Source organism: Sander vitreus, chromosome 3 (genome assembly GCF_031162955.1).
Source record: "Sander vitreus isolate 19-12246 chromosome 3, sanVit1, whole genome shotgun sequence".
Taxonomy (NCBI): Eukaryota; Metazoa; Chordata; class Actinopteri; order Perciformes; family Percidae; genus Sander; species Sander vitreus.
Window position 1 is genome coordinate 27,331,586 of NC_135857.1, and position 21,763 is coordinate 27,353,348.

General features: G+C 40.7%; 1 protein-coding gene across 2 annotated transcripts in view; it reads left to right on the forward strand.

Annotated features, from left to right (window-relative positions):
- The first annotated feature begins 1,515 nt into the window (after positions 1–1,515).
- acsl3a (acyl-CoA synthetase long chain family member 3a) overlaps positions 1,516–21,763 on the forward strand; it is a 28,857-nt gene continuing 8,609 nt past the window's right edge. Inside the window, exons 1-8 of one of the 2 annotated variants that reach the window (XM_078246767.1) lie at positions 1,516–1,642; positions 6,141–6,709; positions 8,045–8,222; positions 12,809–12,918; positions 14,139–14,277; positions 16,265–16,415; positions 18,671–18,794; positions 18,935–19,006. In XM_078246767.1, the coding sequence (XP_078102893.1) occupies positions 6,335–6,709; positions 8,045–8,222; positions 12,809–12,918; positions 14,139–14,277; positions 16,265–16,415; positions 18,671–18,794; positions 18,935–19,006 (1,149 nt within the window). In that variant the 5' untranslated portion in view covers positions 1,516–1,642; positions 6,141–6,334. The remainder of the gene's footprint in view (positions 1,643–6,140; positions 6,710–8,044; positions 8,223–12,808; positions 12,919–14,138; positions 14,278–16,264; positions 16,416–18,670; positions 18,795–18,934; positions 19,007–21,763) is intronic. The other variant, XM_078246768.1, reaches the window with a different exon arrangement.

Genomic DNA, 21,763 nt, shown 5'->3' on the forward strand with positions numbered 1-21,763 from the left:
CTAATTGGAATGTTTCTGGTGAAGGCCAGATTGGAAATCAAAATATATTGCTATTATCCAGCATGTCTAAAAGTTGCAGAGACCATATTTTCAAGGATTTTAGACAACAAATAGAGCTGAAAAATATGTTTAGAGAAGGCAGCCTAATAAGAAAAAAGTCTCAAGGACAGTAAAAAACAGATGTCGTTCAAATTATAAATCTGCTTGGTGCTTAGTGGTTAAAATTGATGACAGATACATTCCAATCATGCAATGATGGATTAACCATATTATTATATTAGCAAACAGATGATAGAGTGGTGGGAAGGAAGGATTTTTATTACAACTCTGACTAACGACAAAGTGGAGCAGCAAGCCTTGTTTCACCGTGTCATTTTTTCCAGTAATAAGTATGTCAGTCAATCTGTTTCCTGCTTGTCTTTCTGTCTCCATTATACATCACAATGCCACTGTATCATACTGCAGAGTGAGTCATCACACTGCCAGTGTTACACTTGTATAGCTCCGTAATTTCTTAGGATTACAACAATACAACAGTCAAAATGTAAAGAGTAAAACATTTGGACAGAAAAAAAGTCAATATTCATAATGCATGATAGTTATAAGAGAATACAGACAAGAAATTATGGTATTTTACATCAGATAAACCCTCTACTTCAAACCTCCAGATAACATTATCAGCATCATGCTTCGGCATTGTATTGGTTGCCAGTTCAAATCCACTCATAGTCCTAGAATTTCTGAATGGCAAGTGCACAGCCTGCCCTCAACAACTCCCATGTGTGTGTATAGATATGCCTTCATTTCAGCACAAATATGAGGTACATTTTCCCAAAAGCCCTCGGTATCATCGATATTTGGTATAAAACTGTGCAAGTGTGTGGTTTTTTTTTTTTGGCTGGGTGTGGGGGCTTTATAAATTGCACTATCTGGGTCAATTCTCAGTAGGCCAAGATACTACAAATCAGATGAGTATTGTTTTATTTCAAGGTTTGGTTTTGCATGATCGCGGTAGTGTTTTTGGTGGGTTCTGTAAAGTTTGAAATTGTGCATTGTCCCTGTCAGGTCCCCAGCCACACCATCATGTGACCTAAGTTTAAATTTAGACCACAATCACATTGCTGTACTGCAATCATGCAACATGACTCATCTACAAAACTAAATACCTCAGTTAATATGGGCCCAGTCCAGGATGCCCACTTGAATCATAATTAACCGAATTATAATGTGTATTAACTTTTACAAGAGCTGTAACCAGCGAAACAGGAGCATCGCACATGTCAGCATAAGTGTTTCCATATTCGGAACTGCATTGTGTGCGCATGTGGTTGTATGTGTGAGTGCCGTGCAACAGGCCTCTAGTATAGTAACCATGGATGTATTAAGAGAACGATAGTAACCCATGCAGTCACCCACTTCCATCTGGCCCATCCCCTAGCACGCGCCACCTCCACGAGTCCAATCATAAAGCAGGGATATGGAAAGCCTCCCCCGTCGCTCCCAAACCGCCATCCATCCTCGTACAGCAACATACAGCAACACAACGACGCGCGTGTCACTTCCGGGCTCAGATTGCAGAGTGCAATCCACGCTATGAATTAGAGCTCTTCGCTGCTGTAGCCTGGATGAACTGACACCTGTGGTAAGTTTCTTTTTCGTTCCAGGTGCCGTTTGGGATGCGCTTTAGATGTGCGGGATACAGATGCGTCAATATGCCCCAGAAATACAGAGACAACTCTGGAAGCAACGAACTTTATTCTAAAAAAAATTAAGACATGAGACTTCCCATGTTGCCGATTTTATTATAGTGTCGTTACGAATGTAGCACAGTAGAGTATCGTATGTGTACAATGTGTACAATCACTTGCTAGTTAACGTAGTATTATCATCTGAACCAAAGTAAAGAGTCTCCCACCAAAATGAGAATCAAATCGGAGAGAGAACCAGCTGACACCAAGTCATATTAACATATTATCATATTAATGTTAACTCTCAGCTGAGAACTCTAGGTATGAATAAATGGCATTGCATTCAAAACGACATAGCCTATTATTTAAGACTAAGGCTATATACACTTGTACGCTATATTCTTGGATTAAATGTGGTAATTAGGCTACCTCGTATGGCCAGCGCCGTAAACATTGTTTTGCCATAAATACAGATTAAATGAATTTTACAGCAGTCAAAAATGACGTAACACGGTTTGAAATATTTTTGTTTTGAAATTCTAAATCGGAAGTTATCTTGCCACTGTTGGACAGTTGGATGGCACTCAGTGCTCTTGGATGTTGCAGGTTGAACATCGGTAGCTCAATTGATACCACCATTATAATGACATATAGGCCTACAATTCACATTATGTTCTTTTGTTCTCATTATTATGATTCATACGTGTCATGATTTCAGTATTTCTGCATGTGAGCATGCTCACTAGCTTATATGGTCATTGTAATAAGCACATGTTAACATGGAGGTGAGCTTTTATGAACATCAGCACACTATTATATATACATAGGCTATTTAATACAGTTATAAAATGCAGACAAGTATCACACATTTTATAACAGTGTGTGTTTTAATCAAAGGCAAGACATGAAAATCTGTCACCTCACCAAAGCCCTCACGCTAACTTTTACAACCTCAAGCTGCTTGCCACTTTTAAGATCTATTTACACAGCTGAAGTGAACTGGCCTGCTGCAATGGTTATCAAATGATGTAGGTCCATTAGAGTGCTCCCGTACCTACAGACAGAGATGCTATTGTCTTGCAAGGATGGTCCGATGTGATTATAAAACACACAGACACACTCTTCCTCCTTGGGAGCCATATTTCTCAGAAGGGCAAGTGAGGAGGACACAAGTCTGCATTATTATGGTGTTATAATAAATATACTTTTTTATTGATTTGGCTGTTGTATAAATAGAGTAGAGAAAGGAATAGGTTGGTGACTGCCATGTCTGCCAGTAGATTATGTCACCAGGTGCACACAAAAGCAGAGAAAAGCTGCAGTCTGATCCACATAATCCAACCAAATATGTTTTGTGCTTTCACACTCAATGAAATCATACTTAAAATTCTTGTTTTTAAAGCTTTTGATTATGTCACTAGTTGAAATAGATAAACACACTTAATGTGTGCAAATCTGTCCTGCACCCCCACACACCAACACACATGCACAAACCCACCACATACTTCTTCTCTTTATCTCTCTCTCTCTCTCTCTCTCACACACACACACACACACACACACACACACACACACACACACACACACACACAGTCTGACCCTTGAGAACAAGTCGTGTGTTGCTTCACAACAATGGTTACGTTGAACTTTCTGCAAAACTGCAAGGCCTGCCTGCTTAGCTGAGTGGGTGAAAGCACGATGACGTCGGCACACAAAAGACCCCATTCAAACAATCTCTTTAGGAAGCAATGATTCCTTCACACACACACAGACACACACACACACACACACACACACACACGCTAGCTCACCCCACCACTACATAGACCATGTCACAATATTACTCAATTAATCCTGTGAGTGGAGGCTGCCTGCAAAGCGCCTGCTTATTGCATAAAGCCACCCATTGAGCAACCACTAGGCTACATATTGCAACTACCCGTTGTTTGCTATTAAAGGTAAGAGATTAGAGTCATGCTTGCTTGTGTGTTGCTGTGGTGCAAAACAGGGTCTTGATCTTGTACAGAGACAGAGAGGAGTTCGACTTGCTAATCAGGTTGTTGTGCGTGGTTGAATGTTTCTGAAAGCACTAAGCCAGCCGGCTTGTCTCAAAACCAGGGTTAAACCTGTTTTTTTCTGAGCGGTAAACAGTTAATCACGGCCGCAAGGGATCCATAACACTTAAAAGGAAGGCATAACAGGTGATATTGATTGTTGTTCTACTCACACTGACGCATGGTTATGGCAAAGCAGTGTGATAACATCATTACAGATGTATCTCCATCTTTATTCATACATAAATGTATTTTAGCCGACATGCCTTTACAATACCAACAAGTTACAGCTGCCTCCCCTCTATGACTGCATCACCTTATCGCTCTGCATAGTCTGACTAGTGTTACCTGGTACTGCAGACAAATAGCACTCCCCACTGTTATGTCAGATTGCCATTGTGTAGTGCTACAATGATTAGTTGATTGTTTAACAGAATTATCCAACAACAATTTTTTTGTAATCAACGTTTTCAAGCATCTATGCCAAACATTTACTGGTTCCAGCTTCTCATATGTGCTGCTTTTCTCACTTTCAAATCATTGTAAAATTAATATCTTCTGGTCTTTGAATGATGGTCAGCCTAAGCAAACAATCTAAAGACCTCACCTTGTGCAATGGCTTGATTTATCTGCCATTTCATTATTAATAATCAAAAGTAATCTATAATGAAAACAATCACAAGGGTAATACATGTATGCATTATGTCTTCTGTGGCTCTGAAGGGAGCCAAAGCATGAAAAAACATGGACTGATACTATATTTGTACTTCAAATTTGTACCTGAGAGCCTGAGTTATAAACTGGGCGTGTGGAGTTTGAAGTATAGACAGGAATGTTTACAAATCAGGGAGAGTCTAACAAAGGAGATTGTGTAATCGGAAATGTAGGTTCCCATGGAAGTAACCTAACGCTGCTTTGCTATATTTTGATCAATTATTTTTAAATCACTCCAAGTGCAACACGCAATTGCTGGAGTACCCCTTCCACATCTAATCTAAAACATCTTAAAGCCTTCAGACTCATTCAGTACTAATTACTGCTTAACATTCTGTTTGAAAATGACAAGCCCAGTAATTGAGCTTTTTGCAAATGATAATGGAAATTAAAATGGTGGGTGCATTTAAAGCTTATCTTGCAGGCTAATATTTTTTACAGCAGACCTCAAACTTCTGCTCATTGTCAAAACAACAGTAGAAGAAGCTGCTCTGCACCATGCTCTGTTGATGCTCTGCTCTTTTCCTCTAGTCTGATAGTTTGTTTATTCCAGTCGCCTCCACTACTTCTCTGTGGCCTCCATTTCATCGACCTTGACTTTCTGCAAAAAATAAGAATTGCAAGAGACAGTAAAGCAAACAAGCAAACAGTGGATGATAACGGGGTGATGGGGTCATGCATCTCCTCCACCAGGGTGCAGTTTTGGTAAGCTGTAGTGCCTGTGATGAAGCAAGGCATCCAGGCTGGGAAACAAGACACCAAGCAGAACAACAGCGCTGTAGAGTCCACATCCCACAGGGAACAGATGCTAGTCTGGGAGAGCACTGCTGGTAAAATCCTTGATTGATTTACCAGTCTCAAAGGGACACTTGAGGGATGAGTGTATATGGAAGACAAGATGGTACAGACTAGTGCATGTCAGTGGGCAGTTTTGCGAGGATTTGGATGTAATGCTTCAGGGGAGCAAGGTGAGCCTCACCCTCATATGAATAATGAATTATTGCTGCTAGAATAGGCTGCCTTTAGAATGTGTATGTGCGTGCATTCTCAGGCCATTTTGACAGGGGGCATGTTTTTTTTTAGCCGCTCGATTGCAAAAACAGTTGATGGACTGAATAGTGCCTAGTATGTCAGCATGCATTATGGTTATTTCTCACATTGGGTGGCTTCAAATGGCATTTAAACCGTACTTAACCTGACCTTCTCACACTTAGTGTCGTTTACGTCTGTTAGAGACGGCATTTTCCCGTTTCTTCTTTTTCACTGTCTCTTCTAGTTTTTTCCAGGCTTCTTTCTTTCTTTTCTCTCTCTCTCTCTCTCTCTCTCTCTCTCTCTCTCTCTCTCTCTCTCTCTCTTTTTTCTTCTTTGATACTTGGTGACTGCACTTGATACAGGGGCTGGAGGAAGGAGAAGGAACATTTCAAAGGCAGAGCCGGCCGGTCTGTTTGTCACACAAATTAGTAGTAAAATACTTTGATACTAAATAAATGTCCCTTTTGCTTTTTATGAGTGCTAGAGTAGATGTGTGACTATTTGGTTAGATTTCTCAATGAGTTGAGATTCTTGTACTTTAAGGGATCATTTTGAGTACAGGCATACTCTTATTTTAAACTAGTTTTACTGTTAAATTAAACTATATGTCAGTTGTTGCTCTATTGCCACGTTAATGTCTTTTATTTTTCAGCAGTGTGGACCTGTGGGTATATCATTGCTAGGAAGTACGATTCAAGCTCTCTGAAAGAAATCAAGAAGGAAGAGAAGGGGACAGAAGAAAAGAGGGACTGACTGCAGCTGTAGGAGTTGGAACTTTTTCTCACAACTCGTCTTCCTCCATACTCTCTCCTCTCTGCTCTCCAACATCTTTGTAGCTTCACCAAGATGAAGCTGAAGGAGGACCTGAACCCCATGCTGCTGCTCCTCTTCCACCTCATGGTATGGACCTACACCTTCCTCACCTTCATGCCCTCTTACATCCTCAGCTGGGTCTCCGGACCTGACGTGGGCTGCTGCGGCTCCGAGGAGGAGCGAGCCAAGAAGATGAAGGCCCACTCGGTGCTGGGATGTCCCGAGGGACCCTACCGAGCTGTGAGCGCCGCTAAGAGATTGGCGACGTCACTGCACCCAGGAGTGGACACCTTGGATAAGATGTTTGAGGACGCAGCCATGAGGTTCCCACACCGAGACTGTCTCGGGACGAGGGAGTTGATCAGTGAGGAGGACGAGCAACAGAGCAATGGAAAGGTGTTCAAGAAGGTAAAGAGTGATGCAGAAAGTGTGGTTAGAAGTAGAAGCATAATGATAGAGGAGGAAATTGATCAGACTTCAGAGGGTGAATACAGTTATATTCAGCCAGGCAGTATGATAAAAATAATGTGTGTGTTTGAACATTGAAGCATGTAAACATGTTCTAGTATAAACCCAAAATACAAGTATGAACTTGAAAATGAGCATAATATGGGACCTTTAAGAGAGGGGAGATAAGATGAATATGGCATGATAAAAGGAAACAGGACAGAGAGATTGCTATTTGTTCAAGAGTATATCCAAAGTTTGTTCTAAAAGGAGTGGGAGAATGAAAAAGAAGTAAAGTTCTGACAGACAGTTTTGGTGCCATCATGTAGGCTAGTAGTAGCATGTTCTATTTTGCTTTTAGAAAATTTACTAATTTATGCAACACCTGTATTCACAGATGAACTAAAGCATTGATACTTCAGCATTCATTGCAAACTTTGCCCAGCAAAACACTTTGAAACAGTGTAATCTTTATGTTTTGGAGTATGCACCGTGCCTGCATAGTCAGGACTTTGCCAACTTTGACGTACAGTTGCCTACCATACCTCTGAATTACCCCATTAAGCCTAACAGCCTGATTCTTCTAATCCATTTAAACCCCACTGTTGAAACCTTTAATGCGTCTTAGCTGTTTAGCTCCTAGCTGTTATTCCCAACAAGTGGAAAACAGTACTGTATAGTCATCATTACAGTGTGCCTTTCTGGGTTTGTGTGCACTGCCATTTATGTACCATTAGGAGCCAGTATAACCTCACTAATACATGCAGGAAGCTCCTGTGTTTCTTTTTGTCCTCTTACTGTCATCAGTGTATGAGTGTTGAAGAGTATACCCAGATGCCTGTGTTTGTCTTCTCCTCATGCATGCGATGATCATGAAATGCTACAGCAGGAGAACGGTAGAAGAAGAGGAAGTAGGTCTGTTTGGCAATAGTGAACTGTTATTCCCCTTCCTGTGACTTTTTAATATATACAGGCCAAGCATGTGGCTGTGGGATATAACTCACAGCACTGTGCTTCTGTGGTAAAGTGTACCCATAAACACACAATAAAAGGGCGAATCCTCAAATGTTTATTGGTCAGAATAATGCAGATAGATTTAATGGGTCAGTGCAAACTCTAAATATATATAAAAAAAATGTAAATCTTGGTAATGGGCTTTTAATTGTAATGATTGAGAACATTGCATCCTTCATTCTTTTATCTACTATACATTTTATTCCCCCTTTGCTTCATCACTGACAAAATGTCACTTTACTTCTCTCTCATTTCCTCCCACTCCCATCTCTCCCCCTGCAGGTAGTTCTGGGGGAGTACTGCTGGCTCTCCTATGCGGAAATCCTCACAGCAGCGTCCCAACTGGGCAGCGGTTTGGCATTACTGGGTCAGCAGTCAAAAAACAACGTTGCCATCTTCTGTGAGACGAGGGCCGAGTGGATCATTGCTGCACAGGCATGCTTCATGTACAACTTCCCATGTAAGTCCAGCACGTCTGTGAATATGGACATCCAGAAATACATAGAGGAGGGTGGACAAATAATGTTAACACCTCATGAAAAGAGCTTAAAGGAACTACAGTAAATCTGTATTATTAACACTGCAGTAAAGGTGGATCATACTCAGTTGCATGCCAGTTAGAAGCATTTCTCTCTTACGTACATATGGCTGTCATATCCCTGTTGGTTTGCTCCACCCCTCTAGTTTGCCTATGCTGTTTGTATGTGTTTGAATATTGTAATTTTGGTTTTCTTGCTTAAAAAATGACAAAAGATTAGTTGATTATCAATTGATTACCTAATACTTTTTTAGTTATTATTTTCACATGATCTATATTCGGTTTCAGACATTTGCCATTCTGTTTTAAAAAGTCAAGAAAACGTTCCGTAGTATACCTGTCTACCCTTGCAATACTCAAAGTAAAATATCATAATATTTTAACTTTTTCCTATAGGAATTAATGCTTGGAAATTATAATAGTTAAAAAGAGTATTTTTGAAAATGATGGGATCCTGCAGTAGAACAGACTGAGGCAAATGGAAGTATTTTTTCATAGGCAGTAATGACAGCAGCAAGGAAGTAATTTTGTACTTTACAGTTTCAGTTGTAGTTCACTGTATTATGACTTTAAAAGCAACTCTGTGTTCAGTGTTTACTATCTTTTGCACTGTGCATATTCCAAATGTGTCTGAATTAGGCTGATTTATAGCCATTTCTGTTTGTTTTATGTGTGTGTGTGTGTGTGTATGCACACATGTTTGTGTTTGCAGTGTACAACTTGTAACATGCTGGGCCCAGCTGAGACCGTAGAAGGTCAATCTGTCCCTTCTGCTTTGCTGTTACATAAGCGTCCCACTTCTTTCACTCCTTTTTTTCTTCATCCGTTTCTTTTTCTTGTGATGGAAACACTCAAATAATTACAATGATGCATTTTTATTTCATACATGTACAGCGTTGCCACTTATACATTGGATATACCTTTTGTGGATAGCAAAAAGGCTTCTTTCTTTTACTGGAAAACAGTTCTTTAAGCATGTATCACCATCATTTTTCTCATTTTTCTAATGTAAAAATGTATTGTAGTGTAAAATTCTGTACCTGTCAGCCCAAAATAGTTTTTGGTTTCAGGTCCAGATAAATCATTTTATATTAGCACAAGGATGATTGTTACAGGTAACATTATAAGAGTTGTGACATAAAAAAAAGAATTACTTACATGAAATATGTATAAGAAAATCACAATATGTTCTTTTGTGGAAAAAAATGTTTTTCACTTTGACAAGAACCTGCCTATGTTTGTAATGTTAACATTGAAGTCAACACTGTAAACCACAGAGAAGGAGATTTTCAGTCAAACTACAAAGAGCAGTACAGCAGCAGCTTATTGCCTTAGGATTATGTGCTGAATTACTCTTTAATATGTTCTGTGAGTTGCGTTCAAGGAGGACTTTCTTTACTATAAGCACCCACAGCAGCACTTTAAGCTCATTAAATCTTTCTAAATGTCCTTGAAGGACCCTTCATTTCCTCTGTGTGCTTCAGTTTATGCTCCATTAAACTGACATGCTTTTATAATATGCTGCAAGTACAAGCCAATAAAGCATCTTTATAAAACACATTTCTCTCTTGCAAACACAAACACTGGGACAGTGGAAGGCTGGGGGCAGTGGATAAAACATAGTGTAGGGAGCAGGGGGGTAGAGAGGAGTTAAAGGTTGGAAAGAGCGATGGAGGAAGAGACAGGGGGGGGGAAGGAAAGTGAGGGAGAAAAGTGAGGGGTGATGGCGTCAGAAGAGGGGTGAGAGAGTCTACGTGAGCATCTGATGTTGACAGAGGCATCAGGGAGTCAGCCAAAGGCCCCCAGTGAACTCAAACACTTGTGTGTGTGTGTGTGTGTGTGTGTGTGTGTGTGTGTGTGTGTGTGTGTGTGTGTGTGTGTGTGTGTGTTTTATTGGCTTTTTGTCAGAAGGCATCATCATTTCTGAGTGATGTGTCATATAGTTAAATGAATGAGATGTAACAATGTAACGGGCAGCAATTACACAGCATATATTCTCTACATAATGCTGTTGTCATATAAAGACATCATAACTTCAGTTTTGGCTGCTTTCTATGTTGTAACGACACTCTCAAGACCCCATTTGTGAAGTGAAAAATGCAGAGTGACCAAGTTAACACAAGGCTGAATATCTCTCATATTCTTCATCTGTTGCTACTGAGTGGAGCTAGAGGTTTGTTAAGTCTTAAAATGACCTGTGGTGTGTTTGTGTGTGTGCGTGTGTGTGTGTGTGTGTGTGTGTGTGTGTGTGTGTGTGTGTGTGCGTGCGTGCATGCGCATGCGTGCGTGTGTGTGTGTGTGTCAAGCTGGAGCCCAATCTAGTGTTTATATCTCACGGCTGGAGGTGTCATGGCCCCTTATCCACACTCACTCATTCACACACAGTAGCAGAACAGGAAGTATTGGAGCTCCATGATGCAAGAATGTGATGTCACTAAGCCCTGTCCCATAAACCCACGTGTCTGTGACTCTGTGTCATTGTATGGACGAGGGGTTATAGACCTTGCTACTGTGTGTTTTTCTACCTCGCTCTCTCTATCTGTCTATTCTCCTGTCACCTTTCTCTCCCTCTTTTTCACTCTCTTTCTCTGTCTGTCTTTTCTCAGATGCAAGGGTTGACCCGAAGCTAGTTTGCTGCTGGCACTCTGATCTTTTAACACACACACAAGCACAAAACAAGCAGGCACTTATTCACACAACAAAAGCCATGTATTTAATGTCCCTCTCCACTTAAAAATGTGCTTTGCTTACTGTTACTTCTCTCGTATGTTTGAGCCTCACTGTGCAGAGTTTGTCACTAGAATGCGGTTTTCACATTCATCTGCTGAAGGGAGAACAATTCTCCCAGCTCTCCTTAAATCTGAGTTTAAGGCTTGTACATACAACAGGATTTGTGACATCACAACTAGTTTGGAGCCAATCGTGGACCAGTATAAAACGTGTAAGAGTGTGCTGTGGAAACTTGAAGCCTCCAGGTCACATACACTGGGAATAGATTTTTGATTGAAGTAGGAGACATCTTGTGTCCAGCAGTTAAACTTTTGAAATGATAGATTCTGGAATTTTCAATGAGTGAGAAGAAAATTTAATTTTAATCATTTTTCGTTGTTGAAAAAAAAAAACACATCAGGCACTGAGTATGTTTTATATAAAACATGTTTGGAGGGGGGTCTTTAAGGTGTGAGCCGACTCCTCAGACCGTCATGAGATGTGATACGTCTGATTCTGTTCGGCATTGATTGATCTAGGAAATGTCAGGGGAAAATGAAAACCATCTGAAATTTTAAAAGTGGAAAAAGTCAAGGCAACTGTCACTGCTGTACTGTCGGTCAGACACCAGGCTAATGTTAGCCTGGTGACACCACATCAGATGTGAAAGACACTGACTAGTCAATATCTGATTTTAATAAAAGGTATCAAACTCTAACACTTATATAGCTCCAACTACTGATGCTCCTATGTATGCAAGTAACACTCAGTCAGACATGTGCACTCAGTCATAACACACACACGCCCTCACATACCAATGCTGTTTTTATCCCCAAAAGAGTGCTTTTCAGGCAGTGAGAGCTTGTGTCCCATTGGCTCCGAGGCTGTGCTGAGGCCTCTTGAGGTGCCTGATGATGTCATCGGTGTGGGTGGGGCCAAATCAGCAAAAACTGAGCGGTGTAAACAGAGCACGTACATGGTCCATCTTCACACATGTTTCATTGGCTATATGATGACTGCATACACACACACACACACACACACACACACACACACACACACACACTTGTCTCTAAGCTAGTTTAAAGACATTATTTAAATGTATTTATTCACAAATGTAAATATTTAGTCCTCTTTTGCTCTTGGTGTATTTATGTATCATCTTCTGCACCTGTTTTACTAAGGGAAAAGGTTGACAGAGGCATCAGATAGTATTTATTGCAGGGCTATTGCAATATATTTCATCTATTTCCTTACTCAGTCAATTTACAGAATGCATTTTCAAGCCTTCAAACCTCAAGGATTTGTTTAGTGTCACTTCCCTTGAATTTGGCGTAGACAGCTGTCAGACATTTTGGGAAAAGGCACACTAGTCTGTGTATTCCAAGAAGTATGAATACTGGTGTTCTCTTGTGAAAATATTGTGTTGGTGTCTATAAGTCAACTTTGATTTACTGTGTTGATATATATATATATATATATTTGAAATGGCAAAGTTGCAGCCCTGCAATTTGAACTCAACATGAAAGAGCAGCTCTTTGAAATCAGTATCATTTTAACCATTAATTTCCAAAGGGACCAAGGCTATGTATCAGAAAGTGAGTGTGATTTGGTCAGTCTTTCTATAGGTTACCTTATAGATGTGCACTTTCTCTACATTACAGTCAGCAGGGGCTGTTACATGTGTAGAAATTATTAACTGTGTTACATGACTAGTGTGTAAATATGACGAAACAAGGCCAGTAGATGTATATGTTTCAGTCATTTGTGATAAAGTGTTTTATGGGTGTGTGTTGCAGTGGTCACCCTTTACTCCACGCTGGGAGGTCCAGCCATTGCTCATGGGCTGAATGAGACTCAGGTCACCCTTGTCATCACCAGCAGAGAACTCCTGGAGACCAGACTCAAGGTTAGGATACACTCCAACACACAAATGTATACTGAAAATCTGTTCACACACATTTAAAGATTATAGGGAATATGGCATTCATTACAAAGCTATAGGCAAGCAGCAGTATGTAGGCATCTTTGGCATATTGGCTTAGTCGCAATGACACCTCAGGTCTCTGCAGAGGAGGGACATGTAGGTGTACAGGTATAACTGTGTGTGGATAGTAAATGAGGATCAACAAGTATCAGTACTTATATTGTTTGGAGAAAGAGTATTTGGTCTCGATGGAGGGAGCAGCCACACTGGTTGTAAAGTTTCGGTATTGCCCAATCCTCCCACAGACTTATCATGTGCAACTATGCATGTTTAGTTTAGTAGTTCTGTGGTAATGGGGAAATAAGACAAATAGTATCAAGTAGTGATAAATGCATATTTGTGTAGCCCAATACCACATATCTCAGTGGGCTGCTTAGGCAAACACCAGCAACAGCATCTGGCCCAAGGACATAATGAAAAAGTACTCTTGGTAATTGGTAAAAATTTAAGAGATCCACCCTTTATGGAGCTGTAAATGGAAGATAGAAGTTGCAAAGATTTAAGTTATGCTTGAAGGTTGAAAAGTTTTTTAGTTAATAAATATAATAAAATAGAATTACAAAAAGTCCCAAACTGATATAAGAAGTCTAAACAAAATATTACATTTTGAAATACACATTCCTTCATCTCAATCTACAACTATATTCCTGTGAAATAAAAAGCTAAGTACACTAAGACTTCCTGACATCAAATTGTCTCTGGTGTAGTATATGAATACAACAATACTATTAAGACAATTTCTAGGCTACTGTTGAGGCAGTGCTGACTGAGGAGAGGCAGAGTGTGTCACCATAGAGACATAACAATAAGGAGATGTGCATATGCCTTTTGTTAAGGGCTGTTTTTGACAGGTTCAATCCCCAAATACATACAGTGCTCTGGCAATTCATGAACCCTTTTATCAAGATGACATAAACACAGCTCCTCTGCTCACTCTGCATGGGTTTTTCCTTACTTGTCTAAGAAGAAACCTGGTTTTCATCATGTGCTGCTTGTCATATTTGTGCTAACATCTGTGTGTGTGTGTGTGTGTGTGTGTGTGTGTGTGTGTGTGTGTGTGTGTGTGTGTGTGTGTGTGTGTGTGTGTGTGTGTGTGTGTGTGTGTGTGTGTGTGTGTGTGTGTGTGTGTGTGTGTGTGTCAGGCTATCCTAATTGAAGTTCCGAGACTGCAGCATATCATTGTAGTGGATAACACACCAACCTCGTGGCCCGGCTATCCACGTGGCATCAGTGTCCACAACATGGCTGCCGTTCAGAAGCTGGGAGCCAGGCCTGAGAATGGTAAGCTTCAAATGAAGAAATAATAAAGCACTTTCATGTATTTTAAATATTTAAAAAACCTCTTGTAGTTTTTATTGAAAGCAGCCAGTCCCAAGCACCTAAAACAAAAGAGCACCTTCTTATCAAACCTAATGCTTCACCCATGTGTTTCATACTGTGCATCTCTGTGGTAGCTTAGAGGTTAGTAACAGATAGTCCCACTCTAATAGGGATGGTCATGGTCTTCGGGGCAGATTGGTATCGGTCCCATTAGGTCATGTGAATGAGGAAGTGCTCACATCTGTGTCAGATTAAGGTCCATACGATGCTTATTCAGTTAGTGGATTGAATGGATGAGGAAAGGTCTTCGTCCCCTCTTCGCCTTTTATTGTGGCCCCTTAAACTGACTGACCCAAAACAAGAGAAGCTGCTAGTGTCATGTGCAGATGAAAAGAGTGAAGGACGGATGTTTAGGAAGGGAGGATGGAGCACTGGGATATAGGGGAGGGTCATGTTTACACACAGCACTGTTAACTTCACATGACATCAACTCTCAGAGCACACACTCCTACATGCCTGGTATCCGAGTAAGAGGAAAGAGGAAGACAAGTGGGTCTCCCCCTGTTGACTGTAATGTCCTTTATGCCTCCCTTCACCCCTTTGTTTGGTTTCAGGGCCTGCTGCGCTCGGACGTCTTAGTTCTGTTTTTGTTCCACACAATGCTGAACACTGAGAAATGAAAAGTGCACTGCTGCTAGCCTAGCAAACCACCAACTGGTTTTGTTTCCCCCATTTGATCTTTACTTATTTATTCAGACAGGAGGCCCAGAGAGGGATCATCACTCTGCACCATGTATTTTCAACTTTCTCCCAGTTATGCAGTCCTTAATTTCAAGAAACATTCACCAAAACCATTCTTGGTCATGATTCAAGGTCTTGATTGTAAATCTCGCCCACTTGCAGGCAATGATGAAAACAGTCCATTAACTGTGTAACTTCATGCAACATGAATCATGGGAAAAAAGATCTTAGGGTTTTCCCTAAAGCAGCGATCAGAGCCACTTTAGCTCTAGAGGCATGAAAGATTCATCCTTCTTATTAATTTCAACGCCATCCGGCAAGACGCAGCATTGACATAATGCGATATGAATTACTTTGTAAGGAGGACAATGTATTTCTACTATTTACCCTGCAAGTGTCATAACGTTCCCATTTGTATGATTTATTGTTCCTCGTACATAGTACAAACTGATTTGTTTCAAGCACAGCCCTGACCTTTAACTCAGCCTGCACACGTTTTTAATGCCTTTTAGTGTCAACTGAAGAATCACACTTGTATTAGAGTACTTGAATTAATAGGGTACTTGAAAACATGCAAGGATGCAATATCAAAGATTGCATCCATGCAAAAAAAGAGACTTAGGCCTACAGATGACTGGGAAGTCCAAAGTACACACACACAAACACACACACATACACACAAACCAGCCAGGGCTGGATTAACAGAAGATAACATAGTGTCTACCAAATGTACGCAGGCGAAGTCCTCATAAGACGGAAAAATAAAGGAACAATATTAAAGAGGAAAGATTGAGGCAAATGAGAGATAAAGAAAGTGTTAGAAAGAGAAGAGGATTAGATGAAAGAGCAGAGACAGGAAAAGAACAAGAAAGACAAAAGTGCACAAGAGTGAGAGGAAGATGAGAGAGAGGAGAAATTGTGTTTTTGGCTAGCACAGTCCGTGGAGTCCTGGACCCATGCAACAAATGGAACAGAGTCTAGTACTCTATTCCAAGAATGTGGCTGTGTGGACAATATAAAACATGGATGCATTTTTGGGCATGGCTGTTTCAGTTTAGTCTGTGTTCTTGTGTGTGGTCAGTCACTAAACACAAATGACAATGTATTGTCACCCATTACTTAAGCCATTACTGTAATGCTGTTTTCTCGCATTCAGCTCACACTCAGTGTTTGTGCATGTATGTGTATTTTCACATTCACTTCACAGCCGCACGTGAGCGCAAGCCGCCGCTGCCTTCAGACATTGCAGTCATCATGTACACCAGTGGATCCACAGGCATACCAAAGGGCGTCATGATCTCCCATAGCAACATCATCGCTTGCATCACAGGCATGGCTGAGCGGATACCCAACCTGTGGTAGGCAACACAAACTCATATCTAAAACTCCATTCCGATACAATTACTAATTACCTGCACAGTACGTTCCAGCATCACACACTGCCTCCAAAATCATCTGCCTGCCCGTTCCCAATCTCTCAGATATAAACCTCAGAGCCATCACACGCCTAGCACTCACAATAGCAAATGACACTGATCACCCCCTCAATCAACACTTCACATTACTTCCATCTGTGGAGAGCTCTTTTCAGCAGGAGTTTTGTCCCAGTAGGGTGGTGATGGTGCAGTGGATATGACACATCCCGTTGGTGTGGGAGATCTGGGTTCAATTCCCACTGTGATATATCAACCAATGTGTCCTTGATTAAGACACTTTAACCATAGTTGCTTTAGAGGTGTGTGGCCTCTGACATTTATGTATATAGCTTAATGTAATGCGTATATCTATATGTTGCTATGTGTACTTGGAATCGAATATCCCTCTGGGACAATAAATCTAAAAAAATGTAGTCAGTAACCTAATCTAAAATATCACAATATTAAAGTAACAGCTTTATTACTTTCCATTACTTTTGGATTACTTTAATACCAAATATGGGCATAACTTGCACTGTACTGTGATGTTGTTCCCCTTCTCTCTTTAAAATAAAAAAATAAAAAATAATGGCGAAATTTCCACCCAGTGAAAGCATTTTTTTCACTACGTTAGAGGCCATGATAATGAATTGGCAACTGTAAACTATGGTTTCACTCGAGACTAGAGTGTTGATTAGAGTGTTGATTGAGACTAGAGTGAGATTTAACATTGTAATCCAGCTAATAATCCCCATTTTTACTAAACGTATCGATAATTTGAACTCTGTAACTTTAACAGAATACCGTTACCTTTTCTGTTTACTATTTACGTCATTCTGCATAATAATTAATATGCTTCTGTTTGGCAGAGTGTGGAGCGTATATTTGGAGAAACGGCCCTTCGGAGCAATGCATGTTTGTTTTCGGGATAACGGTCTGTGTGAATGGGCTTTCGGTCCAATGGGACATTTTTCAGACTATTGGGGCTTTGGAATTATAAATTGTCGGAACAATTGGCAGTCCCCAGAGTGGTATCAGTCTTCTCTTCTAACTTCTGCGTGTGTCCCAAAATGTTGAACTATTTATTTAACCTAAACCAATTCAAGCCAGTTGACTGGTGGACCTTCTTTTGAAGGTGGGCTGCCAGGTGAAAGTGATGTTTTCCGGAACAAAAATATTGTATCTTTGTACTTTTACATTACTCTTGTTGTGAGCAGAATAATATACACTATTGCCTTTTTATTTCTATCACTATTACTGTTTGCCCAAAGTGAGCAGGGCACTGTACACCTACCTCCATTCATGCATGAGAATGTCTCCTCAGCTCATTGTATCTGAAAAAGAGACAGGCAGTTTAAATTGCATTATATCACCACAGTGAGGACATTCACTTCTTCTTTGCTGTGTCAAACTCTCCTCTTTGACTAATCTGTACTACCACTGGCTCTGGTTGGCTATAAGGTTGAGTGATACTGTGTTTAAAGAAAACGCCAAATGCTCTTTGCGGCTAATTTCTCGGTCGGGGCTTCCATGTCAACGGAGCACGTGCACAAGTATGAGCCATCTAGTACGAGCATCATACAACACACGTGTTTACATTAAAACAAAAAACGACCCTTCTCTCTGGGGAATGACACGGGGGTGGAAGGAAATGGAAAAATTACATCATTTTCAAGTCCAAGCAAAGGAAAATATGCCCTCTTTTTTGTTCAGATAATCTTTCTGATGCACAGCATTTATCTTCGAAAGATTACTATAATATGATTTATGATTTCAGAGATCATTATGGTTTGGATTAAAACTGATTATACAGGAGACTGTACATGTACATTTATTCAGCTTGATGAACTTAATTTAGGGTGGTAGTAGCTCCGTCCGAGGGGACTTGGCTTGAGAACCGAAGGATCGCTGGTTCAAGTCCCTGCGTGACTGGTAGCTGGAGTTTCCAGTTCACCTCCTGGGCACTGCGATCCCCCAACTGTTCTGGGCCTTGGGGGACTGTTTGCCCCCTCTCTCTGACGTCTCTCCAATGCATGTGTGTGTATTTCCTGTGTTTGTAACAATAAAATAACAGATTGAAAAAAATTCACCAAGAGGAGTATACATTATTATTATTATTAATAATTAGAGCTAATGCCTGAATGAGATGGCATTGATTACTTTCAGAGTGTGTCTCAAAGAGTGATTTGTGTTTACAGTGAAGAGGACACCTACATTGGCTACCTGCCTCTCGCCCATGTACTGGAGCTCAGTGCAGAGCTCGTATGTTTTTCTCATGGCTGTAGGATCGGTTATTCCTCACCTCAGACTCTAGCTGACCAGGTAACGTATGACATTAAAGTCAACTGTTTTTGCATTTCATCAAAATTCCTCTGGAAAATAGATTTCAAGTCTTAATACAAATGATACGCTCCAAATCTGATGTGTGCAACCATTATTGTGCTTCTTTTTCCCACCAAAAGTCAACCAAGATCAAGAAAGGAAGCAAGGGAGATGCCAGCGCCCTGCAGCCCACTCTGATGGCAGCTGTCCCGGTACGTCAAGACAGTACACTCAGCACAGAACTATGCGTTATACAGTATAATGTTTGAGAAGCCTTAACCTTTACAGTATCTCTCATTGAGTCAATCTTCAAGTCTGTGTAAGTGTTTCAAACAATGTTGTTTGGTCTGGTCTGGAAGCAGGTCAGATACTCTGTCTTTGTTGATAGTCCAGCTTTGGAGTAGCAGTGACAGAGTCCAGCAGGCCTGGATCTGCTGGATCTGTCTCTGGAAAGACTGTGACGTAAATACTGCCTCCTACCGCTTGCCAATTTCTGCTCTTCATCACAACAGTGTTAGACACCCAGGGGCTAAAACGGCATATTCGAGGTTGTCTAGTCCTGCTTGTCTTTGAAGTAATATTTAAGTGATTAATCCATTTCAGCAGTGATGACGCCAGGATGGGCTTTTAAAATTTAGCAGAGCTGTATTTATTTTTGTCAAAAAGCAGAGCTATTGTTCCACCGTTCTTAAGTGCTTTGTCAGTTTTAAGAGTTCACAATTTGGGGGAACAAAAGTAGGGCATGCAGTGTGAGCTGAAAAATGAAAGTGTGCAGTCAGGGTGACCCAATAAATTCATCTAATAGGGTATCCACACAGCCATTAATATGGTTGATGGATCATTGCACTCCAAAATCTGAGGTTTAAAGCTACTATAATTCACTTTTTTAAATTGACAATGCATCAAATGACTCTGTGTATGTGATAGTGGTCACTCATAAACCACAGAGATTTATTATTTGACTCAGCAGTTCCTTTCAACTCTACGGTACACTGTAGCAACTTTCAGTAGATTCCTTTGGTGTTACCACCTGCAACGTTTGGTTCAGTCTCACAGCTCCAACAACCTCATTTCCAGCTGCAGCATGCAGTTTTTCAGTTAAAACAAACTCCAAAACCCCACTATACACAACAATGTTCACTATATCAAAGTTATAAGGTTGTATTGGGTTAGTTTTGTGTTTACAAGATATTTCCACTTCAAGTTTGAGATTCTGGTTATACTTTTGTTGTGATCTACTGTAGCTAGTCAGCTAGCACTAGCTAGCTAGCTGGCTATGATCATGAAGTTTTTTACACTTAAAGGTACAGTTCACCCCAAAATCAAAAATACATATTCCTCTTACCTGCAGTGCTATTTATCAATCAAGATTGTTTGGTTTGAGTTGCCCAATGTTGGGCATATCGGCTGTGGAGATGTCTGCCTTCTTGCCAGTATAATGGAACTAGATGGCACTCAGCCAAAAAAAAAATCTATTTTATAAAAACTCAACAGCAACGTCTCTTTCCAGAAATCATGATCCGGTTACTAAATATAATCCACAGACCTAGTTGTGAGTGGTTTCATGCTCAGGTGAGCTAGTAGTATTAAACTATTCCTTTTGCGCTTTGATACGGTTGGCCGGTGTTGTTTAGTAGAAAGGAAATAGAAAATAGTTCCCACATGAAACTGCTAACAACCAGGGCCCGTATTTATCAAGTCCTCAAAGTGCCATTTTAGTCTTAGGTGCTGAGAATTAATGACATTTACTCCTACTTTCAAACTTAAGTATAAAAGCAAGTTATCAAATTTCTTAAAGCTAAGAATCACTCTTCCCAGTTATTTAAGACAGCTCGAGAGGTCTCTCCAGTGGTTAGGAGTTGCCAGCACGGGATTGTGACGGCACTGAGGAAACAGAGACGTGCACGAATGTTTCGGGAGAGGAAGAACGTTTTTGAAATGTTTGACAGCGAGCAGTTAATCAAACGGTATCGTTTGGACAGAGCAGGCATAAAATATCATAACATCTAGGCTATATATAGGCAGGTCAGTTAACAGCACACCGGTTTTAAATTTGTAATTAAGACATGGTGGAAAACGTGTTTATCTTTCATTTCCAACTTGGACAATTTGTATTATCTTGAAATTCTTTATTGTCAAATGTCTGTTGACTGTAAACTCCTCTCAGGACTTTCACCGTTCAATGTAAATTTATCTGAGAATATTCTTAAATAAGGAAATCTATTCAGTGATTGCCTATGTCGTCCTCCAAAAGCCCGTTCGTGGCACAGCAAAGTGTTGTGAATCACCTCTAAGACTGACACTTAAGATATATTCCTACACTTCACTTAAATTACGACTGAGATGCTTGATAACTAACTTTTAAACGCAGCTTTGAGCCAAGAATCAGTGAATTTAGTCAATTCTTAGCAGTGTTCTTGTGAGTACTTCTCAGAGGCTTGATGAATTAATATGGGACTAGTTGATGAAACAAAATGACTAAACCCCTGACAATAGGAGATTATAATTCCATTCTTCTTGTTGGCTAGACTGTACACCGGCTAGTTGGAGACAATACGCCCTTGCCGCTGTATTCTTTCCCTCTCTCTCACACCATGAGCTCAGCTCCACCCCCACCCCCCATCTCCCAGTGGTCATAGTGTAAAGGGCAGAGGGCCCCAGTGTCTGGAACCATTCACAGCTGTAAACAGAACGTGAGAAAGCCCCATGTGGTTATCCCCACGACACACACACACACACACACACACACACACACACACACACACACACACACACACACACACTCATACACACTAACACACATACTCATGCACACGTACTTGTTTGCTGTGATATGACAACAGGCTGCTGCTTGAATCCTGTCGACTTCCTCTCTCACTGCTTTAGCTTCACCCACAAACACACACACACACACACACACACACACACACACACACACACACACACACACACACACACACACACACAGG